Source organism: Fukomys damarensis, unplaced genomic scaffold (genome assembly GCF_012274545.1).
Source record: "Fukomys damarensis isolate Sample0158 unplaced genomic scaffold, DMR_v1.0_HiC HiC_scaffold_16, whole genome shotgun sequence".
Taxonomy (NCBI): Eukaryota; Metazoa; Chordata; class Mammalia; order Rodentia; family Bathyergidae; genus Fukomys; species Fukomys damarensis.
The window spans coordinates 60,302,220-60,322,287 of NW_022900928.1; the positions used below are offsets into that span (position 1 = coordinate 60,302,220).

General features: G+C 36.6%; 1 protein-coding gene across 1 annotated transcript in view; it reads left to right on the forward strand.

The window, feature by feature from the left end:
• Positions 1–20,068, forward strand: part of Bco2 (beta-carotene oxygenase 2) — a 30,855-nt gene that overhangs the window by 1,849 nt on the left and 8,938 nt on the right. The window contains 7 exon segments of the mRNA XM_033764326.1: positions 8,429–8,630; positions 13,710–13,921; positions 14,031–14,146; positions 14,979–15,081; positions 16,063–16,191; positions 17,284–17,444; positions 18,391–18,558. Coding sequence (XP_033620217.1) covers positions 8,443–8,630; positions 13,710–13,921; positions 14,031–14,146; positions 14,979–15,081; positions 16,063–16,191; positions 17,284–17,444; positions 18,391–18,558 — 1,077 coding nt within the window. The 5' untranslated portion in view covers positions 8,429–8,442.

Here is a 20,068-nt window from a genome sequence, read left to right on the forward strand (position 1 = left end):
ATTTTGGGACAGAGTTTTTCTTGGTGTGTAGGCTGGCTTTGAACTCACTATGTTGCCCAGGCTGGCCTTGAACTCTTGGTGATCCTCCTGCTTCACCTTCTGGAGTGCTGGGATTGTACCACCATGCCCAACTAATCCTATTATAATTTGAAAGTTAATTTGGTCTAAAGGATGTCTACTATTCAGGCTAACAATTTCTTCTTTTAATGTAAAATACTGCTATGATTTTATTAAAAAGGTTGGTATGCTACATAACTACATGAGATAAATATATTAACCAGATTTAAAAAAAAATCACAATACCCATTTTTTTCAATCATGTTGATAGTTCATTCATTTTATTTTTTTTCCAATATAAGCAATCACCAATTAGGATACATTTGCAAAGAGTACACAGGGAATTAGTATGCCTAAAGATAGCATATTTGTCTTCCTCCCTTCTAAGCTGTAAAATCAAATTTCATTTCATCAGATTCCTATTTTAGGGAATAAACATCACACTAAATAAATACTTATACAAGATAGAATGATGAAACTAAATATTTACTTTAAAAACTGGTTAAATTGACAGGGTTAGAGGTCAACAAAGTATTGGAAATGAAACTTAAAAAATTAAATGTAATAGACTATATTTAATATGACATTCTACCTGGATTTGAATCATTTTGTTACATAATTCTTTAATGTTTGGAATATGTAGATAATTTTACTGACTTACCATCATTAAGAATGTTTTGAATTATTTTTTCCAATACTGGGTATGAAACTCAGGACCTTGCACTTGTGAGTCAGGAATGGTGCCACTGAGCTAAATCCCTGGCCCTAAGCATTTATTTTTAATATGAAAAGTAAGTCCATTGCGGGGATTTAGCTCAGTGGTGCCACTGCCTGCCTCAAAAGGACAAGGACCTGAGTTCAATCCTTGTAACCAAAAAAAAAAAAAAAAAAAAAAAAAAAAAAAAAAAAGACAGACCAACAGATTATTTTAGACTGGATTTCATAATATAATTATTATATCCTGGTTCTTTGCAGATTCAGGAAGTCGATTTGATTTGATCACTTAATTTGATATAATCAAAACTAAGGAACTGGAATTTTTTTCCCCCAGTACTGGGGATTGAACCCAGGACCTTCCTACTGAAATGTATCCCCAGTCCTTTTTAAAAATTTTTATTTTGAAACAAGATCTAAGTCAGTAAATTGCCCAGGCTGAGCTCAAACTCTGACCCTCTTGCTTCACCCTCCCAGAATGCTGGCAGTACAGGTATGTTCCACCATGCCTGGCTGAAAAACTTACTTTTAAGTCACAATGTATATGCTATTCAGAACAGCCACCTTCTAGTTTAAAGGACCCAAAAGCCTATTAAGACTTGATTTAAAAAATTATATTTAGTGGCTTTGGTACCATCCACATAAACAAGAATAACTCACAACTGGAGATATACTATTGCAGCAATACCATTGCCTTTTACTTTACACTTTGAGTATCATTCTCATTTCAATAAAACTTCACAAATTTATAAATTGTTTTTCATTGACTACTAATCAAAATATATGTTCAACCATCTTTGTACATCATACACTGCTAGGCACTGTGAAAAATACAATAAATTAAGACACTGCCTCTGATACTTTTTTTTTTTACAATTCTCCTCTTGAAAATATACTAAGTTTTCTAGGAAGATATGTTAATGTTTAAAACATCTCTGTGGCAGTGCTGTGAGGGCTACTCAAAAGCCTTTGGTCAAGAAGGTCAGAGAGGTAGAGTTTGGATTTCTGAAAAGGAGGAAGATATTTCAAGCAGAGTAAGGATTATTTCTGTTTGTTTTTTGGTACTGGAGATTTAACCCGGGGTCTTTGTACTGAGCTACAGTCCTCTCTGTTTTTATTATTTTTACTTTTTACTTTGAGATAGGGTATTGCTAAGTCACTAAATTATCCAGTCTGGGCTTGAACTTGGGATTCTTATTTAGCCTTCCAGAATGCTGAGATTATAAGGATGTGCTACTATGCCTTGGGGCAAAGTTTGTTTAAAGGTACAGAAGAACAAAAGCACATTACAGTGTAAGAATTTACAAAGGAGGATAGTGTATGTACCATCTAAACTAGGGGAGAGGGTTGACTTTTGTTTCTTGGTATTACTTTTTTGAAACAGGATTTCACTATGTAGTTCAGCCTGACCTTGAAACTCACTATGTAGCACAGACAGGCCTCAAACTCATGGCAATCCTCCTTACCCCGATATCCCAAGGGCTGGAATTACGGACTTGCTCCACCACGCCTGGCTTATTCTTACTTTAACACAATGTTTGATATATATTGGTTCTCAAAAATGTTTGTTAAGTAATGAAATTCTGTATGGCCATAGGATTTTTAAGGACATGCCTTTATAGAGTCTAACACATTTGTAAAATTAACGAATAAAAATGAAAAGGAATGAATGAATAAAAGAATGATACTATAAAAGAAAAGGTAGGATGAAATGATAGACAAAGGACAAAAGCTAAGCTGTTGCCTGACTGTAAACCCTTTATCAACAGTCAATAAATTTGGACTTTATTCTGTATCTGAATCTTTCAGGGGACAGGAGTAGCAGAATGAAAGTGATCCCAAGTGTCCCAATCAACTGATTTAATTCTAGTGTGAGGACAGATTCAAGAGAGGAAACTTTAGGGAGGGGAACCACTAGTGGTTGCCCAGTTTTAATTTTTCAAAACTAAAGAAAATTTATTTATAGATAGCTTGTTGGGATAGTCACCCTGAAAGTGAGACTAAGAGATTATTAGTAGTTTGAAACCTTTTCTCTTCCCTCCCCGTCTCATTCTGTCCCTGAGCCAGGGACAGCCCAGGAAGTTCTGTGAATGTTCACTAACAAGTACCAATGAGTGTAAGGATTCGGAAATCACGGGATCTGCTGCTACTTAACTGAATTATAAAACATTTCCTCAAAACTTTCACCATTTTGTCAGTAATCTTTCCACCACTTCAGTGGGGTTTCTTTTTGCGATAGCACATCGGCTCCCAGGTAGGAGATCTGCCCCTGTTCTTCCTCCTCCTCCTACCAGCCTGTACTTCAACTTCTCTGCTTCTTTCCCAGAGGGTTATTTGAGGCTTCTGAAGCTTCCCCCTCTGTGTGGAGCAGATGGACAGCAACTCCATAAAGGCAGAAGTGAAAGAAGACTGAGTAGCTATTTGTTTGCTCAGTTAGAAAAATAGCCTTCGTGTTCATATGTTTTATTCAACACATGTGGGCAGGATTCAGGATTTAGGATTTTATTGAATGTATGAGAGGAAGAATATTCACTATTTAAACTTGTCTAAATTGAAAATTACTACCACATGTTCTAAGATAAACGTTTGATTCTTCTATTTGCATCATGGGACACTCTTAAAACCTGTGCTTTTTGTTTTGTAGGTTCCATTATAGCTTCTATTGTTTAATGATTTTATTTCTTGAAATTTACTGATAAAGAACTGTCAGCAATTGCACTGATATGCACTATAAATTGTAAATTTATTTAATTCAGTAATTTAGTGCTTGCACTATATAAGGAAATGTGTTATGTACTAGAAGGAGAGGATAGGCAAAACCTACACTGTATACCCATGGAGTACTGATAATAGAGGGTTTACAATATATTCATCTTTTGCATACATGACAGAATAAGATATGGCCATATGAGAGCTAGCTATAAACAGTTACTGTGTAGTTCAAACTAAAGGGAATCAGTTCTTGCTGTAGGAAATGGGAATGTCATGCTAATGAAGCAGATGACATAGAAACTGATGAGCAACTCAGAGTTGGAGACGATTGGCCTGGGTCTTCCGGCTATCCCAAGGGCTAAGGGGATTAAGAGGTCTGCTAATTAGAAAGCTCTGGCCTAAAACAGAGCCAAATTCCTTCCTAATTTCCTTCAATTAGGTGGTGTTATAATGATATCCTGTTAAGAGATGGCCTAAATTAGGACAGGAAGAAGAAAATGACTAATAAGCTGAGGCATCAGTGCTGATGAGGACAGGTTCAGGCCAGAGGGGAAAAAATTGGAGGAGTTGCCGAGAGGAAGGAACTAGAAAAAATATAGGATTTTCCCTGAGCACCCTCGTAGACTTTTGAGCCTTCCTAATTTTTATTAGCCACCCTGTGCCATCTCCTTAGCAGCCCCCTACTGGCCCCATGTAGGTGTAGTGAATGGGAGGAGCCATGGAAAAGATGAATTCCGGGCCAGCAGAGATCTTGTAGCTGGATAATTTAGCTGGTGGAGAAACTGATTTGGAAGGGGGAAAATGAAGAAATCTGTGTTATTATATTGAGAGTCACTTGTAAGAAGGAATTGGTGAATTTAAGAGAATACGTTGAAATTACCAAGGGAGAATGCTGAGATTAAAGAGTAAAGGTTCAATTATGAGAATAAAATTGCTGCCGTCTGAGGAAATAAGGAAACTTGTGTAATGTTGATAATATTGCTATAAATATAATAAAGGGTTACAGAGAATTGAACTGAAAAAAAAAAGGAGTAAAGGTCCAAGGTCATACATTAGGAACTTTTATGTAGTGATAAGGGGAAAAGGAGACAATAAAATGCATTAACATATTTAATGATGATGATAGAAACAGACAGAAAGTATTAACCCTAATTAGCCCAGTTTTATCATTGAAAAACTAGAGACACAGAAATTAGATAATTCTTCCAAAGTTTTGTCAGCAAATGAACTATAAAGCTGGCACAAAGCAGAGAGTAGCCAGAGAGCAAGAAAGTTAGAATAGTACAATGTCTTAGGAGCCAGGAATAGAAATGGTTTTAAGGAGATGTTGGCAACCATAGCAAGTACTGCAGAAAAGTCTGAAGAGCATATAATAGACAGCCAACAACATTGTGGAACATATGGATAATGTAAATATTTTCTAAAATGTAAAAATATTAAAAATTCATACCAGCTGATATAGTGGTTCACACATGTAATCCTAATACTCTGGGAGGGTGAGGCAGGAGGATAACAAATAAGTTCAAGCTTTGTCTGGGCCACTTAGTGAGATCCTGTCTCAAAATAAAAAATAAAAAATGGGCTGGGTACAGCTCAGTGCAGTGGCCTTCAGTTCAATCTCCAGTACTTAAAAAGAAAACAAAAAACAAAATAACTCATGTATTTTTATTCACACAAATGCCCAGTCAGACTATTCATTTTAATTTTTTTTTCAGGATATTTATTTTAAGGTTACTTAAATAAGTATTTTATTTTGTTTTGTTTTTTGGTACCAGGGATCGAACTTGGGCCTGTGTGTTTGCAAGGCAGGCAGCGGAACTACTGAGCTAAATCCCCGGCCGACTTAAATAAGTAGGATGAATAAAATATCTGACTTTAGGGAATTTATTTTAGTCTAAGAGGAAAGCAAGAGAGATATACATAATGTTAACAAAAGTAAAGTGAGATAAGTACTTGAGGTTTTCCTTCTCTGCCTTTCAAAGCATCTGCTATGATCCCCAAATTTTATTAAGTATGAGAACACCTGCTGGATCTACCCCAGATTCTGACTTACTAGGTCCAGAGTAGAATTCAGGAATTTACATTTTAGTAACAACACTAGGTAGTATTTCTGTTGCAAACAGTTCTCAGATCAGATTTTGAGAAACAGTGCTGAAACAGAACACTTATTAATGATCAGTTTGTTTACTAGGGAGTGAATTTCTTTATGTCAGGATTCTGTGGCCTTTTATCCAGCAGCAGTGCTTAGCACTTTGTTGAATGATTTAAATAAAGAAGTGTCATATATCTTATTGGATTGATCACTAAAAACTATGTAGATAATTTTTTAGTATTGTGTTTTAAAAGCTTTACATAAATTAACTCATTTGTGATAACCTTAGGCATGACAAGAATTACAAGTATTATGTCCCCACCTTGGAAAGGAGGAAACAGTACAGAGAGGTTGAAAGTCTTATTTGGGAACTGACCAACACTGAACTGATGTAATCTGGGGCCAGGCAGCACCCAAGCCTGCACTCTTAAATATTACTGTTTGCTCCCTGTAAAAGAAAGTGACATATGAGATAGACTTTGAACAGTAGAAGTTTCTTAGGGAGAGGTTTTGGGAAAGGTGTTCAGGGTAAAATTAAATTTCATTAAGGAAAACAGGAAACAGTTGGACTTCATGGAATTGTTACTTGTAGGAAAGTAAGCAGTTTTATGTGCTCCAGATTGAATACTTGAAAGATTTGAAATAGATTGATCATAGATAAAATATAAAATAATTTGCTGAAAGAATACTAATTTCGCTCATTTAGGGGATTAGTATCCCTATGTGTTAATTTATTTTCCTAACCTAGACTTCTGTGTCACCATTAAACTTTTATGAAATGGACTGTATTTATATTATGTAATTATATATTTGCCCACTCCTCTGCATTAGACAATTTTGCTTTGTGAACATTCAATAAGTATGAAATAATGGGGACAACTTTTAAAAATTTTATTTTATCCCATTCCCTTCCTCAAGTCCTTTCCCCTATGTACAAAAGCTTTGTTTCCATTTTCCTTCTATTTTCACTTTTTTTCTTGTTCCTTTCTTCCTTTCTCCTCCCTGTTCCCCTTCCCATGTGAACACTTTCTTCCCATTGCCCAATATCCATTGTACATCTCAGGCCTTATTTCCACATTCAGTTTCTCACACCAGAGAAATAATGTGGTATTTAAACACATCTGTTTTATTTCACTTATAAGTATGGTCTCGGGGTCCATCCATTTAGCTATAAATGTCTGAATCGCATCCTTTTTTATGGCAGAGTAGTACTCCGTTATAGAAAAAAACCCACATCTTTTTATCCACTCATCAGTTGATGGGCATTTGGGTTGTTTTCAAGATTTAGCCATTCAATCTGTGGTGTTATAAACATGAGTGTGCATACATCTCTGTGGTATGATGCTTTTAATTCTTTCAGGAAGATACCAAGAAGAGTTATAGCTGAGTCAAGTGGAACCTCTAGTTTTCATTTTTTGAGAAATCTCCACACTGATTTCTACAGTGGTTGCACCAGTCTATACTCTCACCAGCAGTGGAGAAGTGTTCCCTTTTCCCCACAGCCCCTCCAGCATTTATTATTGGTTGATTTCTTGATAGCAGCCATTCTTTCTGGAGTGAGATGAAATCTCAGCATTGTTTTAATTTGCATCTCTCGAATGACCAGTGATATTGAACATTTTTCAATATATTTATTTGCCATTTCTAATTCTTTATCTGAGAACTGTCTTTTTATTTCAGATGCCCATTTTTGCATTGGGTCTTTAAATTTGGAGCACCTGGAATGATAATCTTTTATCTGAATAGCTGGTAAAAATGTTTTTCCACTCTGTGGTTGTCTCTTCACTGTGTTGGGAGTTTCTCTCGCTGAATAAAAGCTTTTTGATAAGATGAGGTCAATGGGAACAATTTTTAACCCATATTTATCTAATAAAAAGTTTTACTTATTTTTTAAATCTTTATTAAGTTTATTGGTACATTTTAGGTATACAGTACAGTTATATTCATCATTAGGATCTTGTACCTTTACATGACTTATCTTGGTTCTTATTTTTCCCCATTCCCCAGCCCTCCCTTTACCTCCTCCACCCTTCCCTGTTCACAGAGACATTGTTTCCATGTTTTTCCTTTTCACTTATCTTTTCTTTTCCCTTTTAACCTTTCCCTTACCCCTCCCACTTCCTCTGCTCTTGTAGACCTCTTCTTGTAGCTTTGTGGCTTCAAGTAATTTCATAATGAGTATCACTGCATAATTTAATTTATGATACCCTTTTCCTAGAAAATGCCATGAATTTTCATGAATATGCCATTAAGATAGAAGAAATTAAATTTTACCTCCTATTAAATTCCCAGAAATCACAATGAGATCTTTGGTATCACGTTTTTGTGTATCTAAACCACTGAAACCAAGGTAATTATGAAAATATTGGATGGTGGTAATTTTTTGATAAGCACCACTGGGGATTGAACCCAGGGCTTTCACAATGAGCCTGTTTTTTAATTTTTTATTTTGAGACAAAGTCTTTCTAGGTCACTAAGTTGTCCAGGCTGGGCTTGGTGGTTATTTTTTTTATTGTAACAATGACGTTACTATTAGCACATCTAGAGTTAATATGTAGACAATCATTGTTCTACCATGGAAACAATAATCATAAAGTCCTAAGTTAATTCTTAGGTAGATTAATAGTACAAGAAATCCAAGACGGATTGTTGTGATTTAAAAATGAGAGTCAAAGCATTGGTAGTCTGAGAATGAGGAAGGAGAGAGAAGGATTTGGAGACTGTATTTGGTGATAGGTACATGGTTCCCACAGGCTGATAGTTCCTAAAATTATTGTCCGTGGGGGACATGTATATGCATGTTTATACAAGATCCGTTAATTTTTTGGTGTGCTTTCGATTTCCTCTTCACAGTTTTGAAGAAGTGCATGACATATACTGAGAAAAGAGCCCTCTTGGGGCAGCAGCGGAGCCTGCCATGTATTGCACCCCTGCTGACCACGGTGGAGGAGACACCACATATCATCTCTGCTGCAGTCCAGGGAAATATCCCTCAGTGGCTCAACGGCTATCTGCTTCGAGTTGGACCTGGGAAATTTGAGTTTGGGAAGGATAAGTAAGCCTAGATTTTGAAGAAAAATCTGGATTTCTTAGCATGGGCTGATTCTATGGAATATGCTTTAATTTCCTCTCTGAGGTGCACATTGCCGTTATCTTTCTTTTGATTACAGATTCCAAACTGTAGTCCCCAGGAAGAAAAAAAAAAAAAAGAATTATGTTTTGAAAGTTTTGCTTTTGCTGGTCTGCTTAATAGTGTAAATTTGAATCACTCTGTGAGTTTATGCCAAAAAAAATAGGTGTTAGGAGCTCTGTTTGTGACTACCAAATTGTTTTGCCACGAGTTCCAAAGGGAAGGGTAATGTCTTCACTTTCTGCTGCTTTCTCCCTCACCCTCTACTCCCCAGACACAGTGGCTTCTTTCAATTCCTCGTACTGCCACATTTATTTTTGCTCACTTGATCTTAGCCAAAAGGCCAAGAAGCCATATAGCGTCAGCTTTTTAAACCAAGCTTTGTTGATCTTCTTAGGTTTCATTCCTGTCATTCAGATACCAGTTTAAACATTCTGTCCTTTTAGTCTTCCCTGACTTCCCGATCTCAAAACACTGGGATATATTATGTTACCAATTTGTGTGGTACCATTTCTCGGCTAGTCTTTTTTATTTATATATTGGCTGTGTTTTCCCACTGAAGTAAGTTGCATGAGGGTGGAGGCTTTTTCTACTTTACCCAGTATCCCCTATATTTAGAACAGTGGCCTGTACCTAGAAAATACTCAATAAATACAATGTAAATAGATGAAAAGCCAATAACTTCTTAGGATGTAAGTTTTCTGTGTGTCTAGTGGGAGTATGAAGTTATGTGAAGAAACTCTTATAGCCAGGAAATTACCTGCTTTATTTTTAATATTTTTAAATATAAGAAAAAATTTTCATTATACAAATTTTTATTTGTATGAAACTATGGAAAAGGAGTGGGACACATGCTCTCTTAACACTTTGGTGTATTGCCTGCCACTCTTCCCACCATTTCTATACATTTATTCTAAATAATAGCAGTCGTAGGTAAAATTATTTTTTGCTTAAAAAAACTTCCACATTATCAAAAAGCTTTTTATATAGGCTGCTACAAAATCTGAATGACTATTATATTTATTTATTTATTATTTATTATTTTTTAGTACTGCCTTGCACTTGCAAGGCAGGCAGTGGAACCACTGAGCTAAATCCCTGGCCCGCCTCCTCCTTCCTTCCTTCCTTCCGATTTATTTATTTATTGAAGTTGTTTTTGAGATGGGACCTTGCTATGTAGTCCAGTCCTTTGAGTGAGAAGTGCAAATATCTCCAGGCCACATGGAGACTGCGCATTCATTTTAGAGGTTAGCTCCCCAGATTAGATTTATTTTTGTTTTAAAATTTATTTTATGTTGTTTTGGTTTTTTTGAGACAGGGTCTCACTACGTAGTTGAGACTGACCTGGAACTCACTATGTAGCCCAGGCTGGTCTCAGACTCACAGCGATCCTCCTGCCTCAGCCTCCTGAGTGCTGGGACTGCAGGCGTGCGCCACCATGCCCAGCTATTTTTATTTTTTAATTAATTTTTTTGTTTTAAAAATAATTTTTATTTTTTAATCGCTTCTTGGCCTTTTGGCTAAGATCAAGTGTAAAAATAATTTTTATTTTAAAAAAGTTAATATATGCATTATGGGAAACAAAAACAAGAAGCAAAGAACAAAGTAATTTGCAATCATAAGCAGCTTAGCTGGATGTGTTCTTTTAGATCCTGTGTGTATATATACAACATTCCATTTTGTGATTGAGTTTGTACAGTATGTGTCATGGTTTTCTATACATCATAAATATTCAATTCAAAACCCAAAGCTACAAGTGTATTTTTGATAACTAAGAACACACTATACCAAATCAATCTGTAGAAAAAAATTATAATCCTGCCTTTCTTGGGAACAAAAATTTCACAGAAGATAAAAATGATAAGAGGCTCACGCCTGTAATCCCAGCAGTTGGTAGGCTGAGGCAGGAGAATCACTGTGAGTTCGAGACCAGCCTGGGCTACATAGTGAGTTCCAGATCAGTCTCAACTACATAGTGAGACCCTGTCTCAAAAAACCAAAAAAGGGCAACAGGCCTCTAGATAGAAGTATTGACAAAGTTACAGTTACAATACTGCATTGCCTTAATTCTCAATTTAAACTGAGACATAAAGCAACAGCCATGTGTCAGAGTTATCAGATCTTTAGCAAGAAGGCATAGTCCCACTTAATTATTAATGTATTTCTACAGTATAGCTAGAAGACACTTTGATTCCTCTCATCAAAATGTAAATCTCAGATTAGATTAAAGGAAGGGGTAGAGATTTAGAGAAGTGCTGGATAACCCTTCACCTATAGGTAAGCATTGCCTCACACAATTGTGAAGCTCTGATCACATTGTTAGATGTCATTTAACAGATCTACATTTACATGCAGACATAGTAGTGAGGTGCTGAAGGTGTTTCTTCAATTAATTTGCTTAAGTCAATGATTTAATTGAAAATATGCTTCTGGGCTGGGGATGTAGCTCAGCAGTGCTGTGCCTGCCTGGCAAGCACAAGGTCCTGAGTTTGATTCCTGGCACCCGCCCCCCCCAAAAAAAAACATGTCTCTCATATTTTTAAGTTATATGAATCTGGCAGAAGACTAAACAGCCTCATCACCTAATGTCTACCACTCTCCTGGGAGTATTTAAAGTTCCATGATGATGCTGGTGTAGCCTTTCAGTTCCTTTCAGTTTCAGTTCCCTACTGCCATGATTGTGTCACTGCTACTTCAGCAAGGCCACAGACCCAGGCCTAGTTGGAACTTATTCCACGGTTCTGGCCTAGCCTTGAAATCTTGAACTCTGAAACTTACTCTCTACAAAATGCCCCAATTTTCACGTTCTTATAGTCCCACTAAAGTTACTATTTCTTTCTAACAAGTTGTCCTCTCATTACTGTTCAGCTAGCTTTTTATTAGTGTTTCTGAAAGCTCCTGGGTCTGTATAGTTAGTGTAGAGATCTGTTCAGTTGCTTTTCAGTGATGTACTCTGGGTGTTGCTAACTATAGTCCTTTGCTCAGCTCCAAGATCTAACCACTTTGATTAATTTGGGAGGGGAGGGTATCATGTAATTTTTCCAACACTGAGTTCTCTGGGAATACACTCTAGTATTGTTAATGTCACATTGCTAATGTCACAGAAGTAATCTGAGTGTTAGTTTACAGAGAAAACTCATTAATAGCAATAACTATGTAACCCTTGTAATGTCAAGCAAATCAGCTACAATAGTATCATCCAAGACAAATTGGATACTAATATACAGTAAGAACCAATTGTGTACCACCCTTAACCCTGAAGAAGAAATCCACAATTATGGTGTAAACATTAAGACAACACAGGCATTGACTTATAGTTAATAGGTACTAAATGTGACAGCTCTCTTTCCACTAATGGTAAAAAGGAATTTTACAGTAATTTTACAGAGCTAACCATCCAAAGATTAATAAAACTTTAAAGATGTAGAGGTTTGGGAACAGAGGAATGCAAGAGGGAAAATTTGAAACCTTAAGCTGTATGATATGAGGAGAAGTGGCACAGTGAGTCATATTGGAGGTAGAAGCATCAGGTAAAGATAAGACAAAAAACTGATGAGAAACAGAAGGTAAAAGCAAAATAGGGAGGAAGATAATTATATTTTGAGTAAAAGTAAGACATAAAATTAAAGGGAGGGCCAGGGATGTAGCTCAGTGGTGCTGTGCCTACCTGGTAAGTGCAAGGTCCTGACTTTGATCCTGCTACTGGAAAAAAAAATTAAAGGGAGCAGAGGGAAGAATATAGACAGAAGAAAAGTGTTGGGCATGGTGGTGCACACCTGCAATCCCAGCACACGGGAGGCTGAGGTAGGAGGATCACCTTGAATTTGAGACCAGCCTGGGCTACATAGTGAGTTCAAGGTAAGCCTGAACTACATAATAAGACCTTGTCTCAAAAAACAAAACAACATGATAAATACAAAACTAAAAAAAGAAAAAGATAAGAATCAAGGAAAAAGGGCAAAGGAAAATCCCCCAAACCCAAATTAACTGGTGAAGTAGAGAAGAAGAAAGGAAAGAATAAAAAAGAAAAAACAATCCCTCCAAACAATTCACAACAAATAACAAAGAACTGTGATTTTGATTTCATGGTTTTCTTCCAGGATGTAGAGTTCTCAGGCGGTGTCTGAGTCAAGGCATGTCTGCTGATAGATAAGGTAGTCAGATCTCAGACCCGTGCTGGATGCAGTCAACAATAGGCAGAAGAATAAGGGCAGGGGCACCAATGCCATGACTTTCAAACCCAGAGTGACTCGCGCTGGGCCTGGCCTCTAGCTGTAGGGGAAGAGCCTGTGTTCTTTAGCTCAAAGCTGTTGAAGGTCTCTTTCCAGCCTGCTCCCTGGCCACGGCTATCTCCTATGGCTGTCTCTCACCCAGTCACTGTGGGAATGTGATGATGGGAACCTGCAGCTGCTCTGAGTCCAAGGTTCAAAGAGTCATCTCTTCCACAAAATGGTGTCCAACCAAGCACTCTCTAGGGATATGAAGGCGCTTGGACTGGAGTCACTCTCCACCAGCTGTTACCTGTCAAAGGACTCATGGGGGAGCAGAATCCAGGGGTCTCCCCGCAGATCACAGCACCCACTGGTCCATTCCACTACTGCATTTCTCCCTGAAGCCTTCTGAGTCCCTAGCTTTCACTTTGTCTCTGTAGTTTTGGATACCCTTTCCTGGCAGGTGAGATCTTGGAGCTGAGGAGAAAGTACAGACAGTCCCTTCCCTTCTCTACATTGTGTTTTGTCTCTTTAATTTCTCTGTACATTTTAATCTCCTGTCAGATCCTTCCTTGTTCTTGAGGATCCACTTCTGTCTTTTCTTCTTCCCCTCACTGTTATTTTTCAGTGTCTGGATTCTGAATCTCAGAAAGGCTGATTTGTTGTCACTAACCACTCTTCTATTTTCTTATTTCTAATTTTGATTACAGATAGGTCACTTTATTTCTTATTCTGACCTATGCTTTTCTTACTGATGTGAGTTTTTTTTTAACCCATTTTTCCGTTTTTTCAGGTATAGTCACTGGTTTGATGGAATGGCTTTGCTTCACCAGTTCAGGATAGAGAAGGGTACAGTTACCTATAGGAGCAAGTTTCTACAGAGTGATACATATAAGACCAATAGTGCTCAGAATCGAATTGTAATCTCAGAATTTGGCACACTGGCTCTTCCTGACCCATGCAAGAATATTTTTGAACGTTTCATGTCAAAGTTTGAGATGCCTGGTAAGCAGCCTTTAACATTCCCAGAAACTTTTTTTTTTTTTTTAACTCTCTTAGATTCTGCTACTAAAATAAACTATGATTCTAAAATAACTCTGATGGTTGGTTTTAGCTATGACTGACAATACCAATGTCAACTATGTGCAGTACAAGGGTGATTACTACATGAGCACTGAGACCAATTTTATGAACAAAGTGGACATTGAAACTCTGGAAAAAACAGAAAAGGTAATATATAATTAAAAATGAATAAAATAGATCCTAAAATTTCTTCCCATTCTGAGTACTTTTTAAAAATAGTACATATCTAAAGAACTTTAACCACATAAAGATAAAATTATCCATTAATTCATGTAACCTTCACCCTCTGTTCTGATTAGAATGGACTCTGTGGGTGGGGTTGGTCTCTTTAAAGATAATTCTAAACGCCTTCCTTAATCCTAATATCTGAAGGCTAGAGTAAAGGAGAAATAAAATAGTACCTATCTACTTGATGAATCATATTCTTCTCAGTTACAATTAGAGCTGGACTAGAGATTGACTAGACCTAAGTTGCTTTAATAAATTAATTAAAATAAAATTTCAGATCAAGATTTTAATTTAATTGTAAATCATGTGCTTCTTTTGGAATATCTTGTGGTTTCAGACAAATGTATCCAGGTGTGTGTGTGTGGTGGTAGGTTTTTGTTTTTGTGTTGATTTTAGTTCAGTTTTTTAAAAATTTAGTGGGAAAATCATTTTGATTTCTCAGAGGCAAGAAATTAGAGGATAAACCGGGCATGGTGGCGCACGCCTGTAATCCCAGCACTTGGGAGGCTGAGGCAGGAGGATTGCTGTGAGTTTGAGATCAACCTGGCCTCCACTGTGAGTTCCAGGTCAGTCTCAACTACCTAGTGAAACCCTGTCTCAAAAAAACCAACCCCCCCAAAAAAAGAGAAATTAGAGGATATACTATAGTTTGAATATTTTATTTTAAAAATATTTTACATGTCCTATTATATGCATGTCAATAGAGACCAGCACATGTAACTAAAAGAATCTGTCAATCTTAAATTGGCAGGTAGATTGGAAAAAATTTATTGCTGTAAATGGAGCAACTGCACATCCTCATTATGACCCAGATGGAACAGTATACAATATGGGAAACTCCTATGGCCCACAAGGTAAAGGTGGAATAGAGGCGTTTTTTTTGGTTTTGTTTTTAGAAATAAGTAGGAGCCCTTTATGGTTAAGATATAAACATATGAAACTTCATTTGAATGTTTCAGAAGGAAAATCTAATGTGGTATTAATGAGCTTAAAATATTCTGTGATTTTGTGGTCCTTTTTTGACTATGCTTAACAGCTAATTTTCTGCTTGTCCTTTTTAGCACAACTCACATTTTTTTAATGTTCAGTTGTGATCTGAGATTATAAAGATTGTATGGATTTTCATTACATATTTATTAAACATGAATTTTTTTTTGGTACCGGGGACCAAACTCAGGACCTTGTACTTGAAAGGCAGGTGCAGTCCCTTAAACATGAATTTTTAAATGAAGAAGTTGCAGAATAGATAATTAGAGATATATACTGTCATCTTATTCCAAAAGAAGATTGGAGATTTCAAATTTCTGTTACCCAAGTTTTTCACTACCTGTGCTAGAAATTCCAGTACCAAGAAGACAATTTAATATCACCTAAATGTATATTCATTTATTGAATGGCTTAACAAATCTGTTTTTAGTTAATTCATCGATAGCCATTTATAGTGTGCCTACTAAATGTCAAGTCCTTGCTTAGTACTGAGAATGTAAAGATGAATCAGACACAACTCCTGTCCCAGAAAAGCTCAATGGTCTACTGGGAAACAGATAAGCAGAAAATTATAGTATAGGGCCCAGGATTTAGCTCAGCGGTTCGGTGGCCTGCCTTGTAAGCGCAAGAACCTGAGTTCAATCTCTGGTACCAAAAAAAAAAAAAAAAAAAAAAAAAAAAAGAGAATTATAGTACAATGAGATATATTAAGACCATGTAGGATATAAAGAATGTACAGTGAGGGATATGACTATCCCCCATCAAATGTGTCCTTGCACAAAGGCAAGGGCACTCATCTATTCTAGATTGTAGGCGAAACAGTAAAGATAGGACTTCTCATTTTCCAGGTTCCTATTACAACATTATTCGGGTTCCTCCAGAGAAGGTGGACCTTGAGGAGACAATCCACGGAGCCCGGGTGATGTGTTCTATTGCTTCTACAGAGAAAATGAAGCCTTCTTAGTACCATAGCTTTGGTGAGTATAGAGCAATTTACAAAGGGCCTTACTTTAATGTTACTGTATCAGAGGGACTAGTTTTGGCAAGCACTATTAATAGTTAACATCAGAGGTCATGATATTGAAGCCAGTGTTGCATTTCTTGCCAATTATGGTATTCTGTTTAGTCATATACACCTTCTACTAGCCAGTTATCTGCTTGAAAAGAACAGTTGCTTTAGTACAAACAGTTAATAAAAAAATTAAGTAACAGAACTCAAGATTTGGGGCAACTTTAAACTGGGTGTAGTGATGTAAACTTGTTATCCTAGTATTTGGGAAGCTAAGGCAGCAAGACTGAAATTTTGAGACTAGCCTGGGCTACAAAGGGAGGCTCTGACTGAAAACACACACATGCGAGCGCACGCGGCGTGCGCGCGCGCGCACACACACACACACACACACACACACACACACACATGACAATTTAAAGCCTTCACTCAAACACAAAAAGGTCTTGACTATGTTATGTGTGTGTGATATCATATTCTATATAAATTGCTTTAGCTTTTACTCAGAATATTTGTTTTCTGTATTTTTAAATTGTTATAGCCAAACTGCTCTTAGGTCCTTAACATGGGGATAAATAAGAAAAGATGAGGGACCAAATGTACAGATATTCAGTGACATTTTAATATACTTCATTACTTTGTTCCAAAAACCAAAGTAATTTATTTTTTTCCTTTTATTGAGTTTATTGGTACATTTTAGGTATACAGTACAATTACATTCATTATTGGGATCTTGTACCTTTACATGACAGGTCTTGGTTCTCATTTTTTTCCCCTTGTCCATGCCCTCCCTTCACCCCCTCCTCCCCTTCCCGTAAAAATCAAAGTAATTTAAAAAGGAAAAAAAAAAGTAAGGCAAGGACATTCAATCCAAGCTATTCTTAGCAGTTCCTTTTTTATGTAGGAACAAGAAATACGTATAGCAAAGCTGGGAAATGGTGAGGTATCTCAGGCTGGCCATTTTAAAAGTCAGTAGTAATATGTCCAGGCATTCAGTAAGTCTCTGTAATGGTTACTTTTTCGACCAAATAACCTTTCATTATTTGCTGGAACCTTTCAGGAATGACAAGGAACTACGTAATCTTCATTGAACAGCCTCTCAAGATGAAGCTGTGGAAAATTATCACTTCTAAAATTCGAGGAAAGGCTTTTTCAGATGGAATAAGCTGGGAACCCCAGTATAATACACGGTTTCATGTGGTGGATAAACACACTGGACAGGTAGAATATTTTGAGCATATATATTATGAAAGTGGTTAGATTCAGAGATGAATTTCCATATGGCTGATTTTTTTTAACCTTCTCTGGGCATTATTTTTAAGACATTCTTAATTAAGCTGCCTTCTTTGTTGGGTTGGGCTACCGACAGACAGTATTAGCAGGGTAGGTGATGCACATTAGAGAATTTTAGTAATTATTTTATTCAGTTAATTACCTGATTGAATTAAGATGGCATCTAGGAATCTCTCTTATAGGGTTTTCCATCTTGTGATAGTTACAAAAGAGGATTTTGTACATGCACAGATCTGTAACATTTGCTGTGTCAGTATGATAATCCCACCAAAGTCTAAGCATGTTAGTTGATTGTCTTTTTATACTTCTGATTAATAATAGTGCAGTTTTGTTTGTGTTCCTTTTATTTAAAAGGATAGTATCCTAAATTTACCTGAATTTAATTACAATATATTTTAGTAATGAGTATACTTTTCAAATTAGTCACTTATATCATATACTAAGCAACAGCACTTTTTCTTTAACCATGAAGTTTTGATCTAAGATTTATTTCTCCTTTTATTTATTTATTTTGGTACCAGGGATTGAACTTGGGTCCTTGCACTTGCAAGGCAGGCGGAAGAACCACTGAGCTAAATCTCTGGCTATTTCTTCTTTTAAACCATGTTTTATAAAGACTTTAAATTAGTTGTAATGGTTGTCTGCCCTACATAAAATAGCCTCATTTTGTTAATTAATATGAAATGAGATGACTTAAGCAAGCAGTGCTTAAATCAGAGCATATTTGCCTCTATGTTTTGTATTCTACTTCTCTTATACCTACTGGGTGTGCCAAGTAAGGGTGGGGATCCCCTCTTAATTTGTAGATCTGTTCCCTGAAGGAAATAAAGAAAGGCAAGTGTCTTCTTTTCATTGTTTTTGTTTTTCCCTGAAGATTCTTCCAGGGATGTATTACAGCAAGCCTTTTGTTTCTTTTCATCAAATCAATGCTTTTGAGGACCAGGGCTGTATTGTAATTGATTTATGTTGTCAAGATGATGGAGGAAACCTAGATATTTACCAACTACAGAATCTCAGAAAAGCTGGGGAAGGGCTTGATCAGGTAAATATCTCTGATTTGTAGAGAGTTATTAAAATTACGTTGAACCAGTCAAGATCTGACTTTGGGTTTGGAATTATCTGTTTCTTTTGCCCCCTTTTGGCAAATAAGGAGGGGGAATAGTTTTAAAGCATGGAAGAAAAAGTTCATCATTGTATTACAGTGATAACATGCATACTCACAGTTGTAGGAGCACAGCGCATACTAGCTAAATCTTGGAAGTGGCCTACAGCTCCCTCAACAGATCAATGGATACAGAAATTATATATAAATATATATAAAGTGTAGACTACTCAGTCACAAAGAAGGATAAATTTGACTCATTGAGGAAAATGGATGCACCTGGAGACCATAATGCTAAGTGAAATAAAGCAGATAAGAAGGTTAAATATTGCATGGTTTCTCTTACATGAGAAGCCCAAAGTATAAATAATTTAGATAGCAAAATAAGGATGTTAGGAAACAGGAAGATAGACTTTGTGGAGATGGGAAGTAGGTTTGGGGTGGGGAGAGATGTGAGGTAGGGGAAGGGGAAGTGAAAAGGATCAAGATGCATATGTCTGTGTACCAAAAATATTTAGAAAGAATTTGAAGTGGCTTACCGAATGCCTAATAAATAAAAAACATAGTGAAGACAATGAAGATACATGTGAAACAGTTGTGATTAGTTCTGATTACACTTAAGCACTAAACATATGTACTTGTTTCCTGGAAGGAATAGCAAAATGGACTACCCGTGTTTGTACTAGTTCACTTAGCTAAAGGGATGTACTTTTTCCTGATATTGAATCTGAAATAAAATTTTTCCTTGTATTATATAATGTAAATTGGATTCATCTGTAGTTTTATTTTTCAGCTATGCGTTTTCTGAAACAGGGTGTTGCTATGTAGTTCAGGCGGGCCTCCAACTCATGGTGATTTTGCTTCAGCCTCCCAAGTGCTGGGATTAATAGGCATGTGTCACCCACACCTGGCCATTTTTCAATTATAATCTTATTTTTTTCTTTTAGTCTTTTTGAGAGGGTCTCACTGTGTAGTTCAGACTGGCCTTGAATTCACTATGTGTCCCAAGGTTGGCCACTCGTGGCAATCCTCTTGCCTCAGCCTCCCACATGCTAGAATTATAGGCATGTGCCACCGTGGCCAGCTACTATAATCTTACTTAAACATTTTTTTTAGAGTACTGTACTTATTCAGTTTACCTATACTTACTAAGTTCACTTATGGCTTCTTGGTTGGTCTTAATATCTGTAGTTTTAGTGTTTTTTAGCTGTTTTGTATTTTAAGATTGCTTGGATTTTTCTTGGTCATCTATATTCCATAAATTTTTGGATCAGCTTGTTAGTCTTTACAAAGAAAATAAAATTCTGTTGGGGTCAAGTTGCAAGTATAGATCAGGGCCAGGGATTTAGCTCAGTGGCATGGTGCCTGCCTTAGCAAGCACAAGGTCCCGAGTTCAATCCCCAGTAACAAAAAAAAAAAAAAAAAAAAAAAAAAAAAAAAAAAAAAACCC